At 41.9% G+C, this 26,575-nt stretch overlaps 1 protein-coding gene across 3 annotated transcripts; it reads right to left on the minus strand.

Annotated features, from left to right (window-relative positions):
• Positions 1–1,865: 1,865 nt before the first annotated feature.
• PBLD (phenazine biosynthesis like protein domain containing) lies at positions 1,866–24,592 on the minus strand. Of its 3 annotated transcripts, none has more exons than XM_004777833.3 (9): positions 24,469–24,592; positions 12,146–12,245; positions 11,673–11,771; positions 8,724–8,833; positions 8,607–8,636; positions 6,175–6,263; positions 5,731–5,909; positions 3,168–3,230; positions 1,866–2,115 (listed from the first exon to the last, which is right to left on the minus strand). In XM_004777833.3, exons 1-9 carry the CDS (start codon positions 24,550–24,552, stop codon positions 2,003–2,005), a joined length of 867 nt encoding a protein of 288 aa, XP_004777890.1. In that variant the 5' UTR covers positions 24,553–24,592; the 3' UTR covers positions 1,866–2,002. The 3 variants fall into 3 exon arrangements, with proteins under 3 accessions (XP_004777890.1, XP_004777889.1, XP_004777891.1); XM_004777832.3 differs by having other exon boundaries at positions 6,175–6,305; XM_004777834.3 differs by lacking the exon at positions 3,168–3,230 and having other exon boundaries at positions 6,175–6,305.
• Positions 24,593–26,575: the final 1,983 nt, after the last annotated feature.

Raw genomic sequence — 26,575 nt, forward strand, 5'->3', positions numbered from 1 at the left:
AACTCAGATGTTTCAACTAGCAACTTTCATGCAAAAAAAAAAAAAAATTTTTTCCAAATAACCTCAGGGACTTGTATCCCAAAAATATCTATTAAGAACTTAAAAGGAAATTAAGAGTATGCTCCATCATGATGAGCCCTAGGCATATAGAATTGTTGAATCACTATATTGCATACCTGAAACTAATATAACACTGTATATTAATTATACTTGAATTTTTAAAAGAAGTAAGTTTAAAAAGAACTTACCATACATTGTGGAGATAAAATTCAGAAACTTACAACTATGCATTTATATAAAATCACTCAAACAATTCAGTTCAAGATGGAGAAAACCTTGTACTTTGTGAAAAACCTCCAGTGATTGTCACCCATGGTGTCATGACCCACTGATGAGTTGGGAGAAGCTGTGAGCTATGCACCAGGTCATTGGGTACTCATTAAGCTAAAGTCTGAAGCCAGTGAATCGTTTACTTCATTGCAAATCAGCAGAAACACAAGATTACTGCTAGAATAAATTCATTGTCACATGCCTTAGCAAAAATAAATAAAAATAGAAAATGTGGTAGCAGTAAGGTCACAAAAAATTGGGACACTACTGGAATTTCTAACTGATTAGCTTGCAGTTTTTTGAGATGGCTGAGAATTGCCATCGATGAGATCACCTGAAACCCTCTTAATGTCTTGAAAAAGTCCCCATCCCAAAGTCAGTTATAGATATTCAACATTATACATTCACTGAATTGAAAATATGTTAGAACCAATTTTATTAACCTTAATATTTATTAAGATTAAGAGAAGAATGTTTTTTAAGACATCACTCCAAAACTATGTATCAAGATAAAGATATTATACTGCTTTTAGTATTTAATTTTATCACTGATAAAATGTGTATTACACTAATACACAAACACTTTTTTGAAATTTCTGGGTTTTTGGTTATTCTGTGGTATGTCCTGATTTTTAGTTAATGAACATGAGTATTTTCTGATAAGGAAAATAATTTTTTAGGTGCATTAAAATGACTCCCAATTTTACCCCCCAACACAGACACACATATATACAGCTGTCACCTTTCTATCCCCATGCCCCATTTTTGTCCATATACATTCATATTTTCCATAGACATAATTTTGCTAACATTTGTAGTCCAATTCCCTTTCTTAATATTATGTCATGAGATATTTTTTCAATATTTCCACATAGTTATTGGGTCTTTTTTTTTTTTTTTTTTTTTTTTTTAAAGATTTTATTTATTTATTTGACAGACAGAGATTACAAGTAGGCAGAGAGGCAGGCAGAGAGAGGAGGAAGCAGGCTCCCTGCTGAGCAGAGAGCCCGATGCGGGGCTCGATCCCAGGACCCTGGGATCATGACCTGAGCCAAAAGCAGAGGCTTTAACCCACTGAGCCACCCAGGCGCCCCAGTTATTGGGTCTTTTTAATGGCTATCAGATATATTCACACCTAAGCTTAAATGGTTTGATCTTCTCATAAACGTGCTCTTCATTCTGTGATTGGTAGTCACAATCGAAGGTGACAACATTATTCTTTGTTACTGGTTACTTCTATGTCAAATACACTCACAGACAGAGCCAAAACTCCATGAAGTATTTAGGAAGCATGATGAAACTTCCATTAATATGTCTTAGTTTTTCTGTTTCTAACCTGTGAGTGAACTGAACAGCTGTGCAAATTTGGTAAAGGCAGCCGCTTACATTTCTTTTTATTTTATTTTTTTAAGATTTTATTTATTTGACAGAGAGAGAGAGACAGACAGCCAGAGAGGGAACACAAGCAGGGGGAGTGGGAGAGGGAGAAGCAGGCTTCCCACTGAGCAGGGAGCCCTGTGCCCTGCTCGAACCCAGAACTCTGGGATTGTGACCCAGGCCAAAAGCAGACACTCAAGGCTTAACGAGTGAGCCACCCAGGCGCCCCTACATTTCTTTTTATGCAGAAAATACTTTGTTATTCAAAAATCACAGCACCGAACCATAACCATTTCTAGGCTGTCAAAGTGCCCTCCAAAACAACAGCAGTGCCTCCCCTAATGTCAACCCGTCCATCAGAACGCAGTGAAATCTCCAGTTCTCCTCCTCGGCGGGAACACTGAAAGGCTAAAGGAAACATAAAACAAGTCATAAATTAATATTGTTCATTTTCACCCTTTCTAATTCACAGGGCATAGTTAAAGACCTCTTCTTATAAGCTCCAGAACCCTCCCAGCTCAATGGAAAGAATGTATTCTTTCCTCTGTCCATAGCACTGCCCAGCCTGCCCTGTTTTTCTGAGGACTGAGAGACCGTAAATGCAATTTGAGCCACAAAACACACAGGCCCACATCTTCTCTTCCTGAGTCTCCTCTGTCACTTCCTGTAATGTCCCAGACGCATCCCGCCTAGAGCTTCCTCCCCACTTCTGTCTAGGAGAGGCATGGAATAGAAATCTAAAAAGATAAAGGGAAGTGATCTTGGCCCTCCACAGAGAGCCCCATCTTTCCAGGTCTGAAAGACAAAGAACAAAGCTTGTTCACCCCTGTGCTTTAATCAAGCAGCCACACAAGTCAGGCAAACAAGAGGCACAGCCTCTGCCTTCCTGGTGTGTAGGAGAGTAACTAGGCTCACCAAAGAAAGACCGGCCAACCTGGTATCCCCAAATGAGAGTCAGAGGCATGACCCTCCCACTGCATAAAACCTCCTTCCTGGAGGGTCAGATTCCCACTTTGACTATTGGGCCTCCATTGGCTGCAATCTATTTCCTCTCGCCCCTCCCCCAAGTCATTAGGGGACTTGGTTCAAAAGCAATTTGTTTGATTCAATCCCATGACTAGCAATGGCAATAAGGGACTTTGGTAATCATCCCATCTCGATGTGTCACGGTCTAAGCAACCTCACTGGGCCAAAGTTATACAGCAACAAACATTTCTTGGGCACTTACTGTATTAGAAGTGTGTCTGTGGGTTGGGAGGGACAGGGGTGGAAGATGATCTGAACAGAGGATTCAGAGTGAAGGAATGTAAATCTTTTGTTTTCATATGGGTGATATAGGACATTTAATTACGTCTTCAAATCAATAATACATATGAGAAGGAATGCTAGCTAAAGTTTAAATATTTTTTAAAAAAAAAAAAAAAAAAAAAAAAAAACCCAAAACCAAAAACCCACCCTACCATGCATGTCTTTCTTCCCCAGTTGCTCAGACCAGTAGCTGCTGAGAACAGCATGTGCCGACCCTTAAAAGAAGTGAGAAGTTATGATACAAAAACAGAGGTGACATTGTGGTAAATTTTTAAGCAGTTACAACCAACTATCCAGTCTAACTAAACCTTAGATGACTTGGTCATGATGTTGGCCATGGCCACAGTAGAATGTGGGATTATGAATGGACATAGAAAGGAAAACACAGAATTTATAGAGAAGTTTCTCCAAATAGTGTATCTGCTATGTTTTACACTTTCTGAAGGCCAAATCAAACTGCAGGGCCTTTTTTCCTATGTTTTCATTTGAGTCTAGTTGACACACAATGTTACATTAGTTTCAAGTGTACAACAGAGTGATTAAACTATGTTATGCTTTGCTCACCACAAGTATAGCTACCCTTCATCACCATACAATGCTATTACAATATCATTGACTATATTCCCTATGCTGTGCCTTTAATACCTGTGGCTTATTTATTCTATAACTGGAAGCCTGTAGGTACACTTCCCACTCCCCTTCACCTTTCTTACCCATCCCCTAAACCCCCTTCCCTCTTGGAATCATCAGTTTGTTCTCTGTATTTATAGGTCTGATTCTGGGTTTTGTTTATTTGTTTGTTTTGCTTTTTAGATCCCACACATGAGTGAAATCATATGTATTTATCTTCCTCAGTCTGACATTTCACCTAGCGTAATACCTCTAGGGCCATCCACGTTGTCGCAAATCGCAAAAATCTCATTCTTTTTTTATGGTTGCATAATATTCTAGTGTTTGTGTGGCTATGTGTATATACACACATCACATCTTCTTTATCCATTTATCTGTCGATGGACATTTGGGTTGCCTCCACATCTTGGCTATGTATGGTACACAATGGTGCATATATCTTTTGAATTAGTTAAATGGAGGTTTTAATTCTTGTCCTATCAGCTCATTGTCAGCCCATGGTAGGACGACCAAGGACTTACCTAAATCTTTCCCTAATATTTCAAGGGAATTATCTCCTTCCTCCTAGGATGAATATGCAAGGAATACTGGGAACTCTGACAATAGGTTAAATTTTCCACCAAGCCAACATTGTTAGGCTTTTAGTACCAAAAAAACTTTCTTTTAGTGAGGGTTTGTTTTTTTTCATTCGACTGTGCCCTTGTTTAAATCAGTGAATAGATATTAAAATGAAGAAATAAAATTCAAAGTAATAGCTGACAGAAGAGTCTTTGGGAGAGACAAGGATGGGTTTTATTCAGGAAAACTTACTAAAGATCAAGGGAGGTCCACCTAGGGTGACCAGTCATCCCAGTTCACCCAAGACTGTCCTGGTTTTAGCACCAAAGGTCCTAGATGCTGAGAAATCCCTCAGTCTCAAGCAAGCTGAGATTGTTGATCATGATAGCCCAAAGACTCTGTACCAGTTAAAATCTTTGTGAAGCAGCTGTGCATGTGTAAATCCACTAGAAACTTCTTTTCTTTGGGGAAGGGTCAATGTGTACTATTTGGATGTCATTGGGCATTTTCCCGACTCTTTAAGAAAAGTGCTTTTCTGAGCTTTGAATTTCATGTGTTTTGTTTCTCAGAGAGTGAACTAGGTCAAAGTCCTGAAACCGTCTCAGCCTCTGTCTTCTGTTTGGAGCCGGAGCTTCAAAGGTTCCTCCCAGCCTCCTTTTGCCCTGGCCATTGTCACATCCACCAACCTCCTCCGTCAAGTATCCCCCCCCCGCCCCCTTTTTTCTGCTCAGCCCACTCTTTTCTAAGAGGATGAAAAGAGGAAGCTTCCCCTTCTTGCCCATCTTTGATTTCATCCCTCTGCTTCTAGCAGGTAGATCTTGAATAACCATGTTCCCAAACCCATCCCACCCACTTTGTGTTTCCCACTGACAACCCAGGAATTTATCCTTCAGAAAATAAATCTTATTTATGTTTCAATGATCATGCAGGGTGGTCATTGGAAAAAACAAAAGGCTTTGTGACTATAGAGGACATTGGCCCCTGAATTTTGCAAATGGTAGATCTGGAAGTGTTAGTTCAGGGAACAAGTTCTGTCATTATTATTAAAATAGCTAATAGTTATGGGGCATTTATCATGTGCCAAGTACTGTGCTAAGCATTTACCATGCATTGTTTTTACATAACCCTATGAAGTATTACTCATACTTTATAGAAGAGGGAATAGAAACATTTTTTTTAGTTTTTATTTAAATTCTAGTTAGTTAACATGCAGTGTAATATTGGTTTCAGGAGTAGAATTCAGTGATTCATCACAACAAGGGGAATAGAAACTTTAAAAAGTTAAGAGATTGGCCCAAGGTCAACAGTTAGGCAGCGAGGCTGCAAACCCAGGCTGTGGGGTGTGAAGGTTTAACCCAGCTATACTGCCTCCTTTGTTCTGTAGTTTTCACAGGAGACTTCAGGAAGGAATAGGGCAGCGGCATAAAGGGAAACAAAAACAGCTCAAAACCCAAACAACCTGAAAGGTCTTGTGAAGGGCACTTTCTCCACTGTTGAACCCTCCCCAGGACCCAAATCAAAAAGTACCTGTTACGGGGTCTTCAGCCAGACCAACCCACGGTGCAAAATATCTGGAGTAAAAGTCAAATGCTTGGGTCTGCCCTCCAGGCTCTCCTTTAAGGGTGAGAATGAGTCCTTTCACCTTCCCTGTGTTTTCCACTTGTGGCAGATCCTGGGTGTTCACCTTCAGGTTCTCCAGGAATGACCTGGTTCATAAATGGGATGAATTAGGACAAACCCATCTCACAGACCACGACACAGACTCTGTAAAGCCAGCGAGGGTGCAGCTTTTGCCCAAATGGCTCAGCAGGACGGAATGAGAGAGCAAGTAGAATTATTTTCCTCTCTGAGAACAAGTCTCTGCATAAACCATGCTTTGACTGGACCTAGCACAGCCAGACAAAGACAGCGCTATAAATCTGGGTTCTCAGCCCTCCCCAAAGTGCTGCCGAAGCCAAAAATTTTGTTTACCTCTTGTAAGTATCACTGAGTCGGACAAGGAGTTTTCGGGTATCTGGAGAATAGCGGATGTCTTGGACCCGTGTATCACCTATGGCAGTCTGCAGAGACCAAAAACTCCTCAGGGTCAAATCATTGATCTTCTGTATGGGGAACATCTCTCATGAACATCTTCTGAGTACCAGGCACACCCAATGTCCCCGATCCCAAGGGTTTTAGTTCAGTTTCAGGACTCAAGGTGTTGCCCAGGGAAGGCCAGTTTTCTGGAGACCAAAGACCTTTAAGGGGGTTGAGCTCACCCTCTGAGAGCTGAAGAAAGGCATTGTTCACAAGTATTACTATGGACCTCAACATGCTAATCCTTCAAATGGACATTTTCCCCACAAGTAAGGAAGAAGACTTAGAGAGGCCCAGGGACAGGGACACACACACACACACACACGCCTTGACCCAGATCTGAGGGGCCCTGGAATCAAAGCTCTGAATCACTAGTGTCTACTGTCTGTAGAAATGGAGGGCCCAGGCCCACCTCTTAGCATTGCTGCAAGGATTAAATGAAATAATACATGTGGAGTCCCAGCAGCAGTAGCTAGAAGACTCTACAAGGCAAGGACTCAGGGTCAGCAGTCTGAATGGAACTGGAGACTAGCATACTCATCTAAACACTGCTCTGCTTGGCAACCAGTGTTTTCATTTTGATGGTAGGCTGCATATCAGTAACATAGCAATATTTCCTAAAGATTCCTGCATCCACACTTTACCTGAGACTGAGTATAATCATGCTCACATCCTAGAACATTGTTTGTCTGTTTGCCTGTTGACTTGGAGAGCTGAGGGGGCTGTTGAGCGGGGAAGCCCCTCCAAGTCATTTGGCACCACCACTGGCCAGCCTCAGAGCAGATGAGAATTACACAGTACTTGTCTGGCTATCATTAGGTCGCTTCAGGTTCTCGAACCTTCTTCAGGAACTGAGATGTTCGGGGTCCCAAAGCCAAGACTCCCTCTGCTTTGGGTGGTGACTTGGCTGTCTGCCCCTGTGACCACAGCTGAACAAGTTCCCTCCCTCTGAAAATGGAAACTCTTGCAGCCAGATCCCATCTGTTCTTGGGGCCTGTTAGCTTCTGCAAGGGGCATTCACCCTCCTCTGCATGAGTTCTGATGTCAATCTGAAAGTCCGATTCTCGGCGGAGAATCTTATGGCCAATTTCTAGGAACACAAAATAACAATACTCAGGAGAAACAACCCTTTAGCATCCCCACCTTACAAATGCTGATCCTGAGGCTTAGAGACACCACGTTAAGTTCTTTCTGCCATGAACATCTATACTGTGAATATTCTCCATTTTCTTGTCAACATGCTTAAAGCAGCTCATTTATGAATTTGGCTTGTCTTTCAAACCCCAGGCCATAGATGGGACTGAGTGTAAATTCAGAATCTGTAATGCTTGCTTCTACTCTTGGAAAACATAGATAATGCAAGACCCTAAAGAGATCATAAATGCTGTAACTGAACATTCACTGAGAAACACCCCAGTGGTACCCACAACAGGCCATTTAGTGAGAACTGGTTTTCTCACTGCAGCCTTTGCCCTGGCCCTAACCGGGCCCTTCCTTCTCTACAGACTAAGAACGGGGGCATGTAGGGCTGCTCGAGTCCCCTGGAATCTCCATGGAACGATAGTAGTGCCAACCTCACCTGGTGACTGTGTTAAGTTAGATAGTACATATGAAAACCTTAGCACCTGGTACTGTCCAGGGAAGCTCCCCAAAATGTTCATTAGCAGGATCATTATGAAAGTTATGAAGACACACCCCTTCTTAGACCTCTTGAGGAAGCCAGGCTATGAATCTTGCCTTCTCTGTCAAGTTGCCCATGCTCTCCTGCCTGCCTCCATCAAATCACATTCCCTCACCTCAGCCTCCTTCACCACAGAAATCGGGGCTGCCCTGCCCAGCAGTTTCCACTTCCTTTGTGCTCAGCCCACTGCACAGCAGTCTCTCCTCCCCCTTCCTTCATGAAGGGTAATGCTGGCAATGGAAATCCAGGGATAACTGCTCAAGCTTCTCACCAAACAGATTCAACATTAAAATTCACACTTCAAATGTACCATTCACTTTTCATCCAAGCTTAGGCTGGACTGCTTATACCAATAGAAGGCCTACTTTGGGGGTCATATGGTACTGAACATTTTTTTTTTAAGATTTTGTTTATTTTTTTATGAGAGAGAGAGAGAAAGAGAGAGAGGCAGAAGGAGAAGCAGGCTCCCCCACAGAGCAGGGAGTCTGGTGCGGGACTCAATTCCAGGACTCCGGGATCGTGACCTGAGCCGAAGGTAGACACAACTGACCGAGCCACCCAGGTGCCCCCAAATGGTACTGAATCTTTGTGTTCAAACAACAAATGACCAAATCACAAGAGCTTAGGTTTAATTCTTTTCACCAACCTTTATCAAGTCCTCCACTTCATGGAAGTCCTAGATGGGGAAAAAAAGACAAAACCGTTGTAAGGTACATGAGCTGTCGGTCAACAAGGCTCATGGCAGTAGTGAGAAAGAGCTGACCTGGGGGTGGGCAGGATAAAGAGGTAGATCCAAGATAATACTGTCCTCTGCTCTTCTGGCCTTCAGTTCCCCACTCAGAGTGACAAAGGTTAGAACGTTATTCACGTTTTCTGGACCAAAAAAAAAAAAGAGTCTTACTTTATCAATTAGAAAACTCTCTGAAAGGAAAACAAGAAATAGGGAAATAAACTTTGTCATAGATTTGCACATCTGTTTTGATCACTATTGCATTGTCTTAGATTCCCTGGCAGTGCTGCCTTTTCCTGTAAGGAGAGGTTCAGGTTTGGGTTACTGGGGTCCAGCGTAGAGATAGCCCCCACCGGATTCTCACTTGAGAACCAAGAATGTATCTGATTGGACTTGCAAGGCTTCAAATGCCAGTTCCTTTATGCTAACTGTGTCCTTGAAAAAATTATTTAACCTCCTTAAGCCTCAATTTCCTCATCAATAAAATGGGGTAATAATTAAACCTACTTCATAGGGATGTAATAGTGTTTTCTAAAGCAGATTTTTGAGTACCCATCTACAATACTAGATTGTTACAAATAATACTAATCTAAAATATGCCGGGGGGATGATGAATTGAACATACAAATTATGAATGACAGGCTACTAGAAACAAATCAAGTTTACTCTAAATAAACCAAGCTACACAAAAATTTTTTATTTAAATATTGGGCCACAAATGCTGATATACTAGCCCTTCATGTTACTGATACAACTTGGCCCACTTATCTACCTCAGTGTGGGTGACATTTTTAGTGAAAACAAAGATCTGTGACCTAATTCTTTTTTCCTCCTTCATATTTCTATAAAATGTAACCGTATCTAAAAGGGTAAGGAAATTTGGCATGGTTGGTTAACTTTCACTGACTATAAAATGTATACTTTAAAACCCAAAGTTTAATTTTTCTCATTATAATTGGTGGAAGACATCATTATTTGCAAAGAATTTTTTTCTTAGTTTATCTTATCGAAACTTAAGACACTCCATGGGGGCATCAATCTGAAGGCTATTACTCCAGATCTCTGCCTCACACCAAAAACTGTGGGGTTTTCAAAAGACACGCAATCCAACTTCAGTAAAATCTTTTTCAAGATTTTTTTCTTTATTTGACAGAGATCACAAGTAGGCAGAGAGGCAGGCAGAGGTGGGGGGGAAGCAGGCTCCCCATTGATCAGAGACCCCAATGCGGGGGCTCCATCCCAGGACTCTGGGATCATGACCTGAGCCGAAGGCAGAGGCTTTAACCCACTGAGCCACCCAGGCGCCCCAGTAAAATCTTTTTTCAAGACTGAGTTCCTAAGCAATATTTCAGGGTATATTCCTGCTCTCATTTTTGTCCCTTATCCACAGAAACAAAAATTATCTTGTTAAGACATATAATGGGCTACATGGTAGCATGGCCTCGTGTTACCTCCTGCCAGTCCCCCCCCACCCCGCCGAAACTCCAGCCACTCCAGGTTTACCAACTACATCCTTGCATTTGCTGCTGCCTCTGCCCCAATAGTCCTCCTCCCACTCGAATTCTTTGCACATATGGCTTGATATTCTTCAGCCTGAAGATCCCCTTCTCTAAGTGGATGCTGCTGTCCAGCATCTCAACCTTCCCCTCTGAAGGCAGGACTAGGTGAGGCAAGGAAAGAAAGACGACGCATGCATTGAAGGAGGCAGCTGCTCTCAGATGCAGCCTGAAGACGTGATTGTCTCCGCCTTCACACAGCCCTGCCCCAGCTGCCAGGGGTATTGAGGACTGACACCTCAGCTGAGTCCCACTCTGTGAGTCACATTCCCCAAAGTCAGGCTGCTTCTGTGGGCATTGGATGCAGGTCAATGGAGGGTATAAAGGCCTATACCTTTGTTTCTATTTGGAACTATAGTACTTGAAGGATCTTCACAGCTTCACCTCTCCCTGTGGATTTGGCCTAGGCCTTTCTTTGTTGCTACCACTTTGCAGTTCATCATGTCCCTCTGTTCTATTCTGCTTTCCCTTACTCCCCTGCCAATATTGACCTCCAAGAATACTGCCTGCACTTCTCCCAGCATGCAGTGTGCTTCCCGGGGGAACTGGCTCTGTAACAGCACCCCCTACCCTCCCCATCTATGTAACTGGCCAGAGAACCTCCTTTTCCAATGCTGCTCTCCCCACTGTTACCCTCTGTCATAGCATCCTGTTTATTTCCTCACTTAAGCCTCTGTTTGTTGTCTACACCCATTCATGGCTGTTTCCATCCCCATTTCTAGGGCATTTCTATGCATCTCTTCTCTGCCTCATTCCCACAGAGCCCTGATCTTTGTTACACTAAATGTAACAAAGATGAAAACTGGTAGGACTGAGGTCCAACATCGTCTCTTCACAAGGGATGTATATCTAGCTGCGGTTCATGGATCTTTAAACATCAGAGTCAAGAAGCTCCTGTGAGGGGCATTTGGCTGGTTCGGCCCACAGAGCATGTGACTCTAGGGTCGCGTGTTCAAACCCCATGTTGAGCATAGAGTTTACTTTAAAAGAAGAAGCAGAAGAAGAAGAAAGAGAAAAAGAAGAAGAAGCAGCTCTTGTGAAATGAATCTTAGTGTGGGTGGGGACACACTTGGAGCAAAATGTGCCTTATGGTTCTCTGATACCACATCATGTGAAACACGTATTGTGTCTTGCAAGCTCCCCTCCTGTGCTGGTCAGAGACCAGACAGCTCCTGTTCAAAACAAAATGACATTCTAGGGAACAACAACCAGAGCTCTCCAATAGGCCTGGCACATAATCAGAAAGGCCAGAGTTTTGGGAAGCTGTATCTGTTTCAGCGTCCTGAATGGCATGAATAGGACTCTGTAATGTCTTGATACCAGTGACTTTGATTCATCACAAAGAGTGAGAATTAAAAAAAAACAAAAAACAAAAAACAACTTGCTATTTGCTTAGTGATAGGTTCATAAAAGAAAATCATGTTACTTATTTTGTTGAACAGCACAGCTGCAGAAGCCAGGGTGGCGTGGCCGCATAGGGGTACCTCACTCGCCGGCGTAAACCACCTTAATCCGAAGCAGGAACCTTTGAAGGAGGATAAGCCAAAGAGAGACAAGATCATTCTCATACAAGTGGGTTACAAAATTTCATTTTTCTTATTCTTTTCTAAATATTTCCCTAGCATGATTAATAGCTGAAATGCATTATGAAAGAGGAGTAAAGTCTACGCCAGCATCCTAAGGCTCCCCAGTGCCAGATCTAGAGCTGAAACATTCAAATAACCCCACACCTACTCCCCCGGATGAGCTGAAAACCAAATCAGAATCTCCCCACCTTCTTTCCTGTCTGCATGCAAATAGTTAGTGGGCATCTCTCTGCAATACCATTCCCCCACTGGAAAAGCAGCTTCTGGTACCGTGCAAGAATGGCTTAAAAAAAAAAAAAAAAGGCATATTTACTTTGTGTAAAGTTGTCAGTGGGGTGCAGTTTTCGGATAAAAGCGGTTTCAGAGAGGTTCATTTCTTTTGCAATTTTTTGATGCATGTCTTCATCCAGTTTCTAAATTGGAAACAAAAATTTATTGAGACTCCAAAAATACAAATCAGACTTCCTTGGACAGCAACTGCCATTAGTTAATAACACAACTTGTGAATGTTAAAAGTTACTTGCCTAAAAGAAAATAATTTCCAAGGAAGTCAAGACACTTTTATAAAGATTGTTTCTTGGAAATCTATGCTTGTAGCACTCTATGAAGAGCTGTAGATGTCAAAGCTAGGAAAGACTCAAAAACCTACTGGCCAGCCCTGTCTTTTATCTAGTCTACCTGAGAGATTATGTTCTCTTCTAAACAATCTCCACAAAGGAAACACCACAATCTCCCTTTCTTGTTGAATAAAAAGATTTTCAGTATCCACTCTGGGTAGGCTGGCCCATTCTGCTCCCATCTATACAGGGTTCACTCCCTTTTATGAGTCAGGCCTCAGGCTAGAGTTCACCTCCTCCAGGAAGTCTTCCAAGGTGCTCTGTCTAAAGGCTTTGTCTCCTCGCAATGCTTAAACCACCTGAATTTACCCACTGTGTCCCTTCACTGTCTGTCCCCCAACATCTGAGTTTATGAGGGCATACAATGTTCTATCTTGTTTGTTTGTTTTTTACTTATACCTTATACTCATCCCAGAATGGTAGGAGCTCAATAAACATTTGCTGGAAGAATATATTATTCACGACATCTTCATTTTTACTTGTTTTGTATGTGTAAGCTCTATGCTCAAAATGGGGCTTGAACTCACGACTCTAAGATCAAGAGTAATATGTTCTACCAACTGAGCCAGCCAGGCGCCCCACTTCATCTTCATCTTTAAAACTCTCAAAGTAAATATTTTGTCCACATGCATATAAAGAAATCAAACACAGAGAGGTTGTATAAATCCTTAAGTCACAATATGCCGAATAAACGGAAGAATGGTTAAGAATGGGCTTTGTAAATGGTAACAGCCAGTGAATCGAGAGGAAAGGTATATGGATGTTCATTGTACCATTCTCAAAACTTTTTCTTAAGTTCTAAACTTTTCAAAATAAATGGTTAAGAAAATAATGTGAACTATATCCTGGGTCAGGTCCTAGTAGCAGTGCAAAACTGGGCAAGTCATTTAATCTCATGGTGTCTCAGTTCCACACCTTTAAAATGAGGACAACAGTACTTAGGTGGAAAAGTTCCTGTGAAGACACACAAATACATATATATACATGCACAGACATTCTTCTTAACTCAAAAAAAAGGGGGGGGGTCAGAAACATGAGTTTTCCTTTAGAGAATGAAAATCAAATTTTTAATCAATAAATACTTGCTAGTTAGATTTTGAATTCTAAAGAAGTCTCAAGACAAATGTATTTTTGCTTTGGCCAAATTTGCTATTCTTGAGCCCCCAAAACCCAGAAATAAGATTTATAACTTTATACTGATAAATTCAAAATTCACTTAACTGACTTAGGCAAGTTAAGCACCCATTATCTTTTAGTTGATTCAAATTCTTTTGAAATATGTTCCACGTACTCATATAAGGCACAAAACGGTGGTTATTGTGACAAGTCAGTCATTTTTTAAACTATCAGCTGATATAAAGATCCTAGCAGACTTACTAAGCTTTTCTTAAAGAGGCACTGTCTTCAAAATCTATAGACGCTGTGGGGTTCTAGAGAGAGAGAAATGACTTAAGAAATTGAGATGTATTGTCTGCAATTCAAACACAATGATTTGTGTTTTACTTAACATTTTTCTTTCAAAAGATTAAATCTAATAATGCAAATAAAGTGCTCATCACGGTGCCCAACACACAACAAGTACTTGGAAAATGTTAGCTTTTATTTTGAGTAGCTCAAAATCCATGCTTTAAGCAGCCACACCACTCTGCCTCCCCATAACAAAGACAAACCATTATTATCCCTTTAGCACACTGCAGACCAGAAAACCAATGTCTATCAGATGAGATGGGTTCCCACAGCGTTTCTTTCTTTTTTTTTTTTTTAAAGATTTTTTTTTTTTTAATTTATTTGACAGACAGAGATCTCAAGTAGGCAGAGAGAGAGAGAGGAGGAAGCAGGCTCCCCACAGAGCGGAGAGCCTGATGTGGGACTCGATTCCAGGACCCTGAGATCACGACCCGAGCCGAAGGCAGCGGCTCAATCCACTGAGCCACCCAGGCACCCCCCCCCCACAACAGCGTTTCTTAATTTTTTTTTTAAATATTTTATTTATTTATTTGACAGTGAGAGATCACAAGTAGGCAGAGAGGCGGACAGAGAGAGAGGAAGGGAAGCAGGCTACCTGCTGAGCAGAAAGCCCGATGTGGGGCTTGATCCCAGGACCCTGAGATCATGACCTGAACCGAAGGCAGCGGCTTATCCCACTGAGCCACCCAGGCGCCCCCACAACAGCGTTTCTAAAGGAAAGCTGCAATCAGTCAATTACCAAATGCTGTGCTAGGCCAGCACCACTACCGAGGGAATGTGTTAGAAATACAGTTTTAGCTACCCCCCTCCACCTTCTAAATTAGAATTTCCTTTTTTTTTTTTTTTATAACTAGATTTCTAGGTGGTTAAAGTTTGAGCAGCCCTCTTGGATACAATACAACCCCATTTTCAAGGGGCTTAGCATCTTGTAGGGAATCAGAAAGCAACAGGGAGCAACACCAGAGTGTAATTGAGACAAATAGATTTTTGACAATTAATACTCTAGGACTTTAGGGGCACCTGAGAGGCTCAGTTGTTAAGTGTCTGCCTTCGGCTCAGGTCATGATCTCAGGGTCCTGGGATTGAGCCCCGCATTCAGAGCCCTGCATTGGGCTCCCTGCTCGTCGGGAAGCCTGCTTTCCCTCCCTTAGTTCCCCTGCTTGTGTTCCCTCTCACGCTGTCTCTCTCTGTCAAATAAATAAATAAAATCTTAAACACACACACACACACACACACTCTAGGACTTTAGATGTAGACTTAGAAAAAGAGCATATTTGGGTGAGTTGGACAGGAAAATATGGGCAAAGAGTTTTGTGTTGGGGATGCTTCTTGGGAAAGTCACTTGACCTCGCTTCTGTTCTCCTTCTGTTAAATCTTTGACACTCTAAGGTTCTGTGAGCCGAGGTAAGGAGAACCAGGATGGTGGGAATGAAGTGGCATAAACACCTGTCACGCCTGGGGCCTGGGGAGTGAGTCTTCCCCGCTGAGTAGATGGGCTGGGTCTGCTGGGCATCCCAGCCAACAAGACAACGATGTTCAGCAGCACTCCCCCTGGCTCATTGAATTTTCTGTGTGGAAACTGGTCCACGTGCCTGGGCTAACGACCCCTGAGAGAAACTGGGAGCCAACTAAGTCCCTACTGCAGAGTGTGCAATCACAGGCCTCGGTGGGGATGGAAGGGGTGATAAACAAAAGCTTGTGTTGGTCTTTCTGGATTTGCTGCCGTGGCTGGGAGAACCTGCAGTGCCTGCCAGGCCTTCCTCTGATCTGGCCACACGCCCTAACCTCGTCCTTCCTCTTCTTGTCTTTTGTTTCCCTCCACCTTTAGGACAAGAGTCTCAAAAAGCGTTAAAGCATCCCACATTATAGCCAAGCTCACTGTCTGTTGTTAATGGATTTCTTTGCAAATGGGCTTTTTGGCACATCAGCTAGCATACACACTTCACTGACCATCAACTCTTCTGTCCTCTCTACCTTGGCGTATTGTACCAATTACAGTTTGAATTTCTGTAACTGTATTTTCTGCCCCAGGACACCTAAAATTCACTTGCTATTTGCCTGAGGGACCAGAGACGCTGCAGAAAGTTTGATAGTAGCTGTCCTCGATATGCATGACAGGCAGCCAAATTTCTACACTGGAACCAAAGGTCAAGATAATAGTGAATCATCAGAAGACTAAAGTTGCTTCAACTTTGGGAGCTGGAGAAACAGGAGACTGTGTTCATGCAAAAAAACTGAATTTTTATTCCAATAATTTTTTCGTCTTGCTTTAATATACATTTCCCTTTGGCAATCTCATGAATCAAATTTCTGACAGCAAAGACAGAGCCATGTTTGTTTTTCTGAGTTTCGGTGTGCTGCCGAGGGACACTGAGGTTTCATCACCATAAGGCCCACAAACATTAATGATCAAAAAATCAGAGCAAAGTTTTAAAATACTCCCATCTTGTGGCTGCTTGGAAATATGACAGCCTAAACATGACTGTCCTGTTATCTTTCCTTGTTCATTTGTCCCTCTTCTGTAGGTAGATCCCAGCAGAGGAAAATCACTTGGTATGGAAAGTTCTAAATGATCCTGGAAGAAAGGGAAGATTCCTTCTGAAGCACTTGGATTTCCTATTTTGAAGTGATGTCTGTACAATGCAGCACTTAAACTGTAGGCTGTCTTCAGTTGTTCCTGACAATTCTTCTGGGTGTCTTGTATCTCCAGCCCCATCATAGAACCCAAAGCTCATACTCTCTTTGCACATCCCGCCCAGCCCAACTCACCAATAAATAAAAGATGAGTAGTTGTTAATCAGCTAGAACTCCTAAGATAGAGAACTTGCTATAATTCAATTAACAGATTTGCTTTTGCTCAAAAGATAGCTATTTAGTGCCTCTCATGTGTTAAGCCATGTGTCATGGAGTAAGTTAGAATAGGTTAAGATGTCAAAGAATGTGCAGTCTAGTGAGGAAGACAGGCATTGAATGAATTACAACAAGAGCAATGCATGCTACCAACTGGGAAATAAGGGGTGCCATGGGAGATTAAAAGGGGAGGACAGCTAGTCTGGTAGTAAGCAGACTAGGTTAAAAGCTCAGGATCTGCAGTCACGCAGACCTGTGGTAGGATCAGGTCAGCCACTTGGGTAATTACTTAACCCTCCTCTGCCTCTGTCTTCTCATCTGTAAAATGGGGGTGATGATAATAATAAGACCTAATCTTAGGGGTGCCTGAATGGCTTAGTCCGTTGAGCACCTGACTCTTAATCTCAGGGTCATGAGTTCTAGCTCTGCATTGGGCTCCACACTGGGTGTGGAGCCTAGTCTAAAAAAAAAAAAAAAAAAAAAAAAAAAAAGACCTTCTCTTAGAGTAGATGTAAAGGTAAAATGAGATAACAAATAAAAATCAATTTAGCACAGTATCTGGCTGAACTTACCTGAAGTTAATACTCCCAAACCTGAGGGTTATGTTCTAGAAGCCAGTGAAGCAGAAATTCCTACATCAAAATCTCCTCCTCCCTTGCATTGCTCTTTTCCCTCAAATACTAGACAAGAGAAAATATTTCAACGCCCTGGAAAAATCTCTGCACTCTTCACATGCCTTTTCTGGGGATAAAAATGAGATATGACTTTGGAACCCCCTAGAAACCGCAGAAGCCTCTGATTCAGTGTAGGCATACAGAGCCAATGATCCACTGAGGAAGGGCACCAAGTTTGGAAATGGCCATTGTATCATAAGCTTTCCCAAATGAGTTAAAGCACAAACTAAACACAGTACTTCTATATACTCATTCTTCCTTAAATACATAACACACCAAGCTGCAAAGAAGCTTTTTTTTTTTTTTTTTTGAAAAAGGCTTTTGTTACCCTCTAAATTTAACCAGGAAAACTGGAACAGCAAGTAGTTTAGAAACTAAAACTAGGCATTCCTCTAAAACTGCAAAGCCAGTCCTCCTTGCTGTCTCTGGAAATGATTGGGTTAGTGTTTCAAAGAATAAAAATGCATAGATGTGAATATTATATTTTATCCTGGCGTAGTGTCCAGCACATGGCACATGGTCAGTAAATGCCAGCTGAATTGGAATAAATGCATACACTAGGCACACGGCAAAGTTGTTATTTATGGATAATTGTAACAGGAAAACCCAAGAATAAACTGGTGTTTGGAAAGGATCCCCTGAGGGGTGCCTGAGTGGCTCAGTTGGTTAAGCATCCAACCCTTGGTTTCCGGTCAGGTCATGATCTCAGGTCCTGGGATCAAGCCACGCATCAGGTTTCACACCCAGTACTGAGTCTGCTTGAAGATTCTCTCTCTCCCTCTGCCTCTTGCCTTGCTCATGCTAAATACATACATACATACATACATACATACATACATACATACATACAATCTTTAGGAAAGATCCTCTGACACAGTGGTTCTCAACTGGGGGGCGGTTTTTCATTTTCATAACAGGGGGAGAAGGGAAGACTGCTGACATCTAGTGGACAGAGCCCACGGTTACCAACATTGCCCATGACAGCCTCACACAGCAAAGAACTACCCAGTCCAGAATATCAACACTGCCACTGTTGAGAAACCCCACCCTACACATACACCTACATATACATAAACACGTACACACAGCAGCAAGAACAGCAAAACAAAACAACTTGAGGATTTGTTAGAATATGAAGAATAGGGGCACCTGGGTGGCTCAAGGGATTAAAGCCTCTGCCTTCAGCTCAGGTCATGATTGCAGGGTCCTGGCATCGAGCCCTACATCAGGCTCTCTGCTCCGGGGAGCCTGCTTCCTCCTTTCTCTCTGCCTGCTTCTCTGTGATCTCTATCTCTGTCTGTCAAATAAATAATCTTAAAAAAAAAAAAAAAGAATATGAAGAATAAAATATGGGCTCTCTACCCCATTGTTATGTTATTTTCACTGATTGAAGCTGGTTGGGGTACCTGGGTGGCTCAGTCGTTGGGTGTTTGCCTTCAGCTCAGGTCATGATCCCAGAGTCCCAGGATTGAGCCCCACATCAGGCTCCCTGCTCACCAGGGAACCTGCTTCTCCCTCTGCCCCTCCCCCTGCTTGTGTTCTCTCTCTCTCTCTCTCTCTCTCTCAGATAAATAAATAAAATCTTTTAAAAAATAAAAATAAGGGCGCCTGGGTGGCTCAGTGGGTTAAGCCGCTGCCTTCGGCTCAGGTCATGATCTCAGGGTCCTGGGATCGAGTCCCACATCGGGCTCTCTGCTCAGCGGGGGGCCTGCTTCCCTTCCTCTCTCTCTGTGATCTCTTCCCTTCCTCTCTCCTACTGTGATCTCTCTCTGTCAAATAAATAAATAAAATCTAAAAAAAAAAATAAAATAAAAATAAAATAAATAAAAATAAAAAAATAAAGCTGATTGACAGAATTATAAACAACCTATCACCCCTTAGCACTACCCCAGCCCTCTGACCTATTCAAGTAGTTAGTCATGAGTTCCTGTAGTTTCTACACAGCTGTCAAAGTAATATATCTATTTCATTCTTTAAAATTTTGTTTCTGGGGATGCCTTGTGACTCAGTTGATTGAGCATCCAGCTCTTGATATCCACTCAGGTCATGATCTCACAATTGTGAGACAGAGCCCCACATCAGGCTCTTGCTCAGTGTGGTATTTGCTTTCAGATCTTCTCTCCCTCTCCCTCCTGCTTTCTCTCTCTCTCTCAAATAAATAAATAAAATGTTTTTGTTTTAAATGTTGTTCCTAGGAGCACCCAGTTGGCTCAGTTGGTTAAGCATCCATCTCTTGATTTCAGCTCAGGTCATGATCTCAGGATTGTGAGATCGAGCCCTGCATTGGGCTCTGTGCTGGGCATGGAGCCAGATTCTCTCTCTCTCCCCCACTGCCCCTCCTCCCCTAAAAAATCTTTTTTTTTTTTTTTAAGATTTTATTTATTTATTTGACAGAGAGAGAGACAGCAAGAGAGGGAACACAAGCAAGGGGGGTGGGAGAGGGAAAGTAGGCTTCCCACCCAGCAGGGAGCCTGATGTGGAGGCTCAATCCCAGGATCCCAGGACCATGACCTGAGCCAAAGGTCAGATGCTTAAAGACTGAGCCACCCCTAAAAAAATCTTTTTAAAAACATTGTTGGGGGACGCCTGGGTGGCTCAGTGGGTTAAAGCCTCTGCCTTCGGCTCAGGTCATGATCCCAGGATCCTTGGATCGAGTCCCACATCGGGCTCTCAGCTCGGCAGGGGGCCTGCTTCCTCCTCTCTCTCTCTGCCTGACTCTGCCTAGTTGTGATCTCTGTCAAATAAATAAATAAAATCTTTAAAAAAAAAAAAAAAAAAAACATTGTTGGGACGCCTGGGTGGCTCAGTTGGTTAAGCGGCTGCCTTCAGCTCAGGTCATGATCCCAGCGTCCACATTGGGCTCCTTGCTTGGCAGGGAGCCTGCTTCTCTCTCTGCCTCTGCCTGCCACTCTGTCTGCCTGTACTTGCTCTCGCTTCTCTCTCTATGACAAAAAAAAAAAAAAAAAAAAAAACATTGTTTCTGGGCGCGTGGGTGGCTCAGTGGGTTAAGCCGCTGCCTTCGGCTCAGGTCATGATCTCAGGGTCCTGGGATCAAGGCCCGCATCGGGCTCTCTGCTCAGCAAGGAGCCTGCTTCCTCCTCTCTCTCTGCCTGCCTCTCTGCCTACTTGTGATCTCTCTCTGTCAAATAAATAAATAAAATCTTTAAAAAAAAAAAAAAAACATTGTTTCTATACACTTTCCATGCCATGACGTGATCTTTATTGTCAGATTGATTGTCAGGCACTTGAGGACACTATCAATTTTATAAGGTTTTAAATATTTTTTTCAAATATCTGTTCCATGTTCCATTTAGCTCTTAATCTGTTTTTATTTTCAGCTAATGTACGGTGTTATGAGTTACTCATGTGAAAATTTTAAAAATGGACTTGTCTAGGAAAGAAAACAAAACAAACTTTAGAATATTCTAGAAGCTCTTGGAATATTGCCACCCAGAATTTTTTCCTTTCTTTTCCTTTCCTTCCGGAAGTCTTTTTGTCAAAGAAGAAGGAGAAGAAGTAGGAAGGTCTTTTTTGCAAGTATTCAAACAGTTCAAAGTGCAATTGCCTTGTCTTTAGTCTGCCCATCAAGTTTTGTTGTTGTTGTTTTTGTTTTGGGGTTTGTTTGTTTGTTTGTTTGTTTTTTGGTGATTAGTCTCAACTCAGTCAAATTTTTTAATAATTTGAAACAAAACAAAACAAAAAAAGAATACTTCTTTGAAGCTCTTAACTTAAAATCTGAAGTAGTTTCTCCTTTGTAAAATCCAACACTGTTCTGTTCTCTGAGTCCCTATTGTACCTGGTTCCATTAGATCTTTTTAAAATTTATTTTTTAATTAATGTATTTATTTTATTTACTAACATATAATGAATTATTTGCCCCAGGGGTACAGGTCTGTAAATCATCAAGCTTACACATTTCACAGCTCTCACCATACCCTCCCCAATGTCCATAACCCAGCCACCCTATTCCTACCCTCCACCCCCCCCCCAGCCACCCTGTTTCTTTTGTGAGATTGAGTCTCTTACGATTTGTCTCCCTCCCGATCCCATCTTGTTTCATTGTTTCCTTCCCTAACCCCCCACAACTCCCGTATCCTACCTCTCAAATTCCTCATATCAGAGAGATCATATGATAATTGTCTTTCTCTGATTGACTTATTTCGCTTAGCATAATACCCTCTAGTTCCATCCACGTCGTTTCAAATGGCAAGATTTCATTTCTTTTGATGGCTGCATAGTTTTCCATTGTATATATACCCCACATCTTCTTTATCCACTCATCTGTTGATGGACATCTAGGGATATGTGCACCCAAATGTTTATAGCAGCAATGTCCACAATAACCAAACTATGGAAAGAACCTAGATGTCCATTAGATCTTTTAGCCTCTGTGGTTAACTATTTGATAATGACTGGATTTACATGTCTTTTTCTTTCACTAGACTCTGAGCACCTCAGGGGCAGGCCAATTTACTAATCTTTGTACTTCCTATCCCTACCCCAAAGTGTGGTTTGTGGTAGAAGTCGATAAATATTTGTAGAGTACGGTAATGATGGGCTAACGCCTGCTGAACTGTGGGCAACATTATAAGGTTTAGCACATTATAAGGTTTAGTCTCTGATATTTTCCTGAGTTTACTTGTGTTCTCTCTAAGTGTGTCCAGCCATGGGTCAAAGAATCTAAGGGCATAAACCACGAGTTTATGCTTCCACTAGAATTTTTATTGATTATGAATTAGGGAAAGTGCCAAATTCGCCTCCAGGAGAACAGGATTCTCCCATCCACAGAATCTAAAACTAGCAAATTATTCTTTTGATTATCTATTCAGTTGTCCCTGACAGGCCACCAAATTAGCCTGGTATCATAGATGCAAAGCCCGGAAGTGAATTGGAATACTTTTTAGAGAGCAGCCCTGAGTCATGGACTTCCTTATTTTCTTTTTCTTTTTTCCATTCTTACTGAGGCAGATCACATTGAACTATGCTAAGTTCTTTGCTTAAATTTTTGCATCCTAGCTTTTCCAAATACATAAATAACGTATAAAATATATTTGAAGAGAGGAGAAAAAGGCTCTGGTGTGCAGTGAGTGTACTGGAAGTAAGAGGAATAAGTTGAAGAATGATGCTAATTCTTGTCATCTGGTGAAAACTGAGTATGTAAATCCCTTGAAGCTATTTTCAGAACTCTTCAAGAATACTACATGGAGACATGCAACAAAGATACTAAGACTCTTGACAAGCAATTTCAGTCACTTCCACAATTCCTTGACATGAAGTTGTTTGCCAGCTTGTTTCTAAAGAACGTTCACGATTTAAAATCTGCTTGTTAATCATTCTCTCACTAATCCTCCCAAACTCTTGTGTTACTTGATAAAACCTATTAACTTTATTACTTTCCGCATTTTAGGGTAGGAAAATGCCAGCTGCAAAGTCGCATAATGAATGTATTCTTAAAGTGAGATGAGGACTCTTCATCATCATTTTGCTGCTCTGCTGGAGGGACAAAATAAGTGTACAAGGTCTCAACCAACCATACTCACCCATCTCAGTAAAACCCCAGGCATTCATCATCTTGAGAGCACACTGCAATCACTTGGGGAACTAAAAAACAGTGCTGCCTGGGTCCCACCTCCAGAGATTCTGGCGTAGGAATTTGAAAGCTCCTTGGGTGATTTTCTTTCTTTCTTTTTTTTTTTTAAGATTTTATTTATTTATTTGACAGAGAGAGACACAGAGAGAGAAGGAACACAAGCAGGAGGAGTGGGAGAGGGAGAAGCAGGCTTCCCACCGAGCAGGGAGCCCAATGCGGGGTTCAATTCCAGGACCCTGGGGTTATGACCTGAGCCAAAGACAGAGGCTTAACAAACGAGCCACCTCCTTGGGTGATTTTTTTTTTTCTTTTTAAAGATTCTATTTATTTACTTGACAGATAGAGATCACAGTTGGGCAGAGAGGCAGGCAGAGAGAGAAAGAGGAGGAAGCAGGCTCCCTGCTGGGCAGAGAGCGGATATGGGGGCTCGATCCCAGGACCCTGGGACCCTGGAACCATGACCTGAGCCGAAGTCAGAGGCCTTAACTCACTGAGCCACCCAGGCGCCCCACCTTAGGTGATTTTCATGTGCAGGTTGACATTCACTCCACTTGAAGTCCCCAACACATACTTTGCCCAAATTAGTAAAACTTACTTAAAATCATCAATTGCTTACTGTGTTTCTGGAATAATTCTCAGATAATCTACTCTTGAACTAACTTCTGTGAGTGGAAGAGCTCCTTAACTTGTTTCCTAATAGCCAGGTAGAAACACAAAGCACTGAAGGTCAATGAATATTTAACTATTCTGTTAATACTTATCCTAATCAAAAACCTTTTTTTTTTTTTTCATGGAGCCCCACCAGGGCTTGAACTCATGACCCTGAGATCAAGACCTGAGCTGAGATCAAGAGCCAGACACTTAACCAGCTGAGCCACACAGGTGCCCCTCAAAAGCCATTTTTAAAATGAGACTTTCAGGAAACAGAATTCTCCCTGTATTAGAGCTTAAGTACTTCCTTCTACTTAATAACTTAATTCCTTGCAAAATGTTTTTTGCTTGGTCCTGAAAAGAATTTCTAATTGTCTGAAATAGGTAAGGTTAAAGATACTCAGCTAAAATTTTTATGTTAAATATAATATCAGCTATGTCCAGTCACATAAAACTCACCTAATTTCATTCACCTTCACATTTGGTGCTCACTCAATGAAAACCTGATGGCTAACAAAGAGTCCTCTGTTTTTGTTTTGGTTTTTTTAACTGGCTTTAGTTCCTCCTTACATAAATCTTTCTTTTTTCATACTTAGAGCGTCTGTGCGCAAGCACTCTCATAGTTTGGTTAAAATCAACTCTCAGACATGAACGTTGCTGATATCATTTGACAGAGAACAAGAACCAAAGTCAAACAGGTGGGTCTAATTTTTTTTTTTTTTGTAGGAAATATTTGGCTCAATATGAATCTAGAATCAGGTACTGCACCTGAAAACCAAGTACTTACATTTTCTAGGAGGCAAACAGCAGCAGGATTCCCACAAAATGCTTTTGCTGTAAATGCATCTACTACAAAAACAGGGAGCTTCATTTTTCTTGTTCTCAAAATTGCTGGTAGCCTGCACTACTTCTACTTGTTGCAAAAATTCAGTAAGTTAATGTTTTACTTCGGATACAGAAACAGCCAACAACCCAAGTCAAGCAATGACTCCAATACACCTGCATTTAAAGATAGGTGATCCCCTAATATTTAAGTCCCTAAATTGAATTTGTTTTAAAATACTGGAATTTCAAAAAATAAATAAATAAAATACTGGAATTTCATATTGATATTTATACTGACCGTATACTTAAGAACATAATCATATCATTTTTTAGGATAGCCAAACTAACTTAGGTTATGTTTTTAATGAAGTGCTTGAAATGTCCGAGGGGACATGCTGCAAGATTTCTTTTCCTTCAGTTCCCGTGGATCTTGGTCACGCCACATGAAGAATGAAGAGGTGGACCAGATGAAGAGTGGTGGGCAACAAAGCAAAGTTTATTGAGCAATAATACAGAGCTCCTGAAGAGGGAGGGGACCTAAGAGGGTTGCCACTAGAGTTTCTAAGTCTAGGGATTTTAGGAGCCTGTTGGCTCTGTTTTAATCTGTTTAACCTTCCAAGCACCTGTCACCCAATCAGGTTTTTGTCATCTACCTATCACATGGGAAAGGGTGGAGGGCTTCTTCAAGGGCGGTGTAACATCCTGTATTTTTATTTTTTTAATTCAATTAAATAATATATAGTGTAGTATTAGTTTCAGAGGTAGAAGTCAGTGATTCATTAGTCTTATATAACACCTGGTGCTGATAACATCTTATGCCCTCCTTAATGCCCGTCACCCAGTTACTCTATCTTCTCAGCCTCCTCCCCCACAGAAACCCTCAGTTTGTTTCCTATGATTGAGTCTCTTATGGTTGGTCTCCCTCTCTGATTTTGTCTTGTTTTATTTTTTTCCTCTCTTCCCCTATGATCCTCTGTTTTGTTTCTTGAATTCCACATGTAAGTGAGATCATATGATTGTCTTTCTCTGATTGACTTATTTTGCTTAGCATAATACCCTCTAGTCCCATCCACGTCATTTCATTTTTTGATGGCTGCATGATATTCCATTGTATATACATACCACAACTTTTTTACCTTCAACAGTCGATGGATATCTGGGTTCTTTCCACAGTTTGTCTATTGTAGACATTGCTGCTATAAACTTTGGGGGTGCATGTGCCCCTTTGGATCACTACATTTGTATTTTTCCCAGTAGTGCGATTGCTGGTGATGGGGTCCATGATCAAAGGAGCAAGACTGATACAAAGCGAAGGTCAAGCAAAGCTTTATTTCACACCAGCACCAAGAATCAAACCAACTGGTTGGGAGCCGTCTCTTATGGAGAGAGCGACCACCCCCAGCCTCACAGACTAGCTTTTATAGAGCAGAGGCCATGTGGTTGAGCCTGGCCAGTGAGATTGTAATACACAGAGAAAGTTGCATCGTCATGCTAGGTCACACACGGGTGGTCAATTGAATTACAATTTACCCTATAGTAGCTGTTTGAACTAGCCTATCACTCTGGTCAGAATTGGTGCCCTAGTTTGGCGCCCAAAAGGCAGGGCTTACATTCTTTGGTGGTTAGGGAGATAGTATGTGCGCTTTACTGATTGGATGTCTCCACCTGACCTGACCCATCCTTGTTTGGGCTCTGTTATCAGGGACTGGTTGACCATATTTTACTGGTTTCCCAGACTTGCTTTTAAGTAAGTTCCCCTGGGATGGGGGGGTGCAGGGTCAGTTTAAGTTTTACTACATAAGGGGCGTTCCCTTCAGGGTCATGATCTCAGGGGGGGAGTCCCGCATCAGGGCTCAGCAGGGAGTCTGCTTCCTCCTCTCTCTCTGCCTGCCTCTGTGATCTCTCTCTGTCAAATAAATAAATAAAATATTTTATAAAAAAAAAAAAAAGTTTTACTACATAAACAACAAAATGGCTGTTTAACCGAGATGGAGTTGCTCTGGCTAAGTAGGCCCCTACACAGGGTCATAGGGTAGCTCTACTTTCAACTTTTTGAGGAACCTCTATAC

Source organism: Mustela putorius, unplaced genomic scaffold (assembly GCF_011764305.1).
Source record: "Mustela putorius furo isolate JIRA1106 unplaced genomic scaffold, ASM1176430v1.1 tig00000698_pilon_pilon_pilon, whole genome shotgun sequence".
Lineage (NCBI taxonomy): Eukaryota > Metazoa > Chordata > Mammalia > Carnivora > Mustelidae > Mustela > Mustela putorius.

Bases quoted from the DNA above. Each gene is read 5' to 3' on its own strand.
- PBLD (XM_004777832.3), bottom strand. From the start codon at position 24,552: ATGAAGCTCCCTGTTTTTGTAGTAGATGCATTTACAGCAAAAGCATTT. The intron at 12,246-24,468 runs GTAAGTACTTGG...TTTCCAATTTAG, and splicing joins CTGTTTGCCTCCTAGAAAAT to AAACTGGATGAAGACATGCA. The intron at 2,116-3,167 runs GTAGGGTGGGTT...TGTTTCCTTTAG, and splicing joins GGGGAAGAAAGACATGCATG to CCTTTCAGTGTTCCCGCCGA.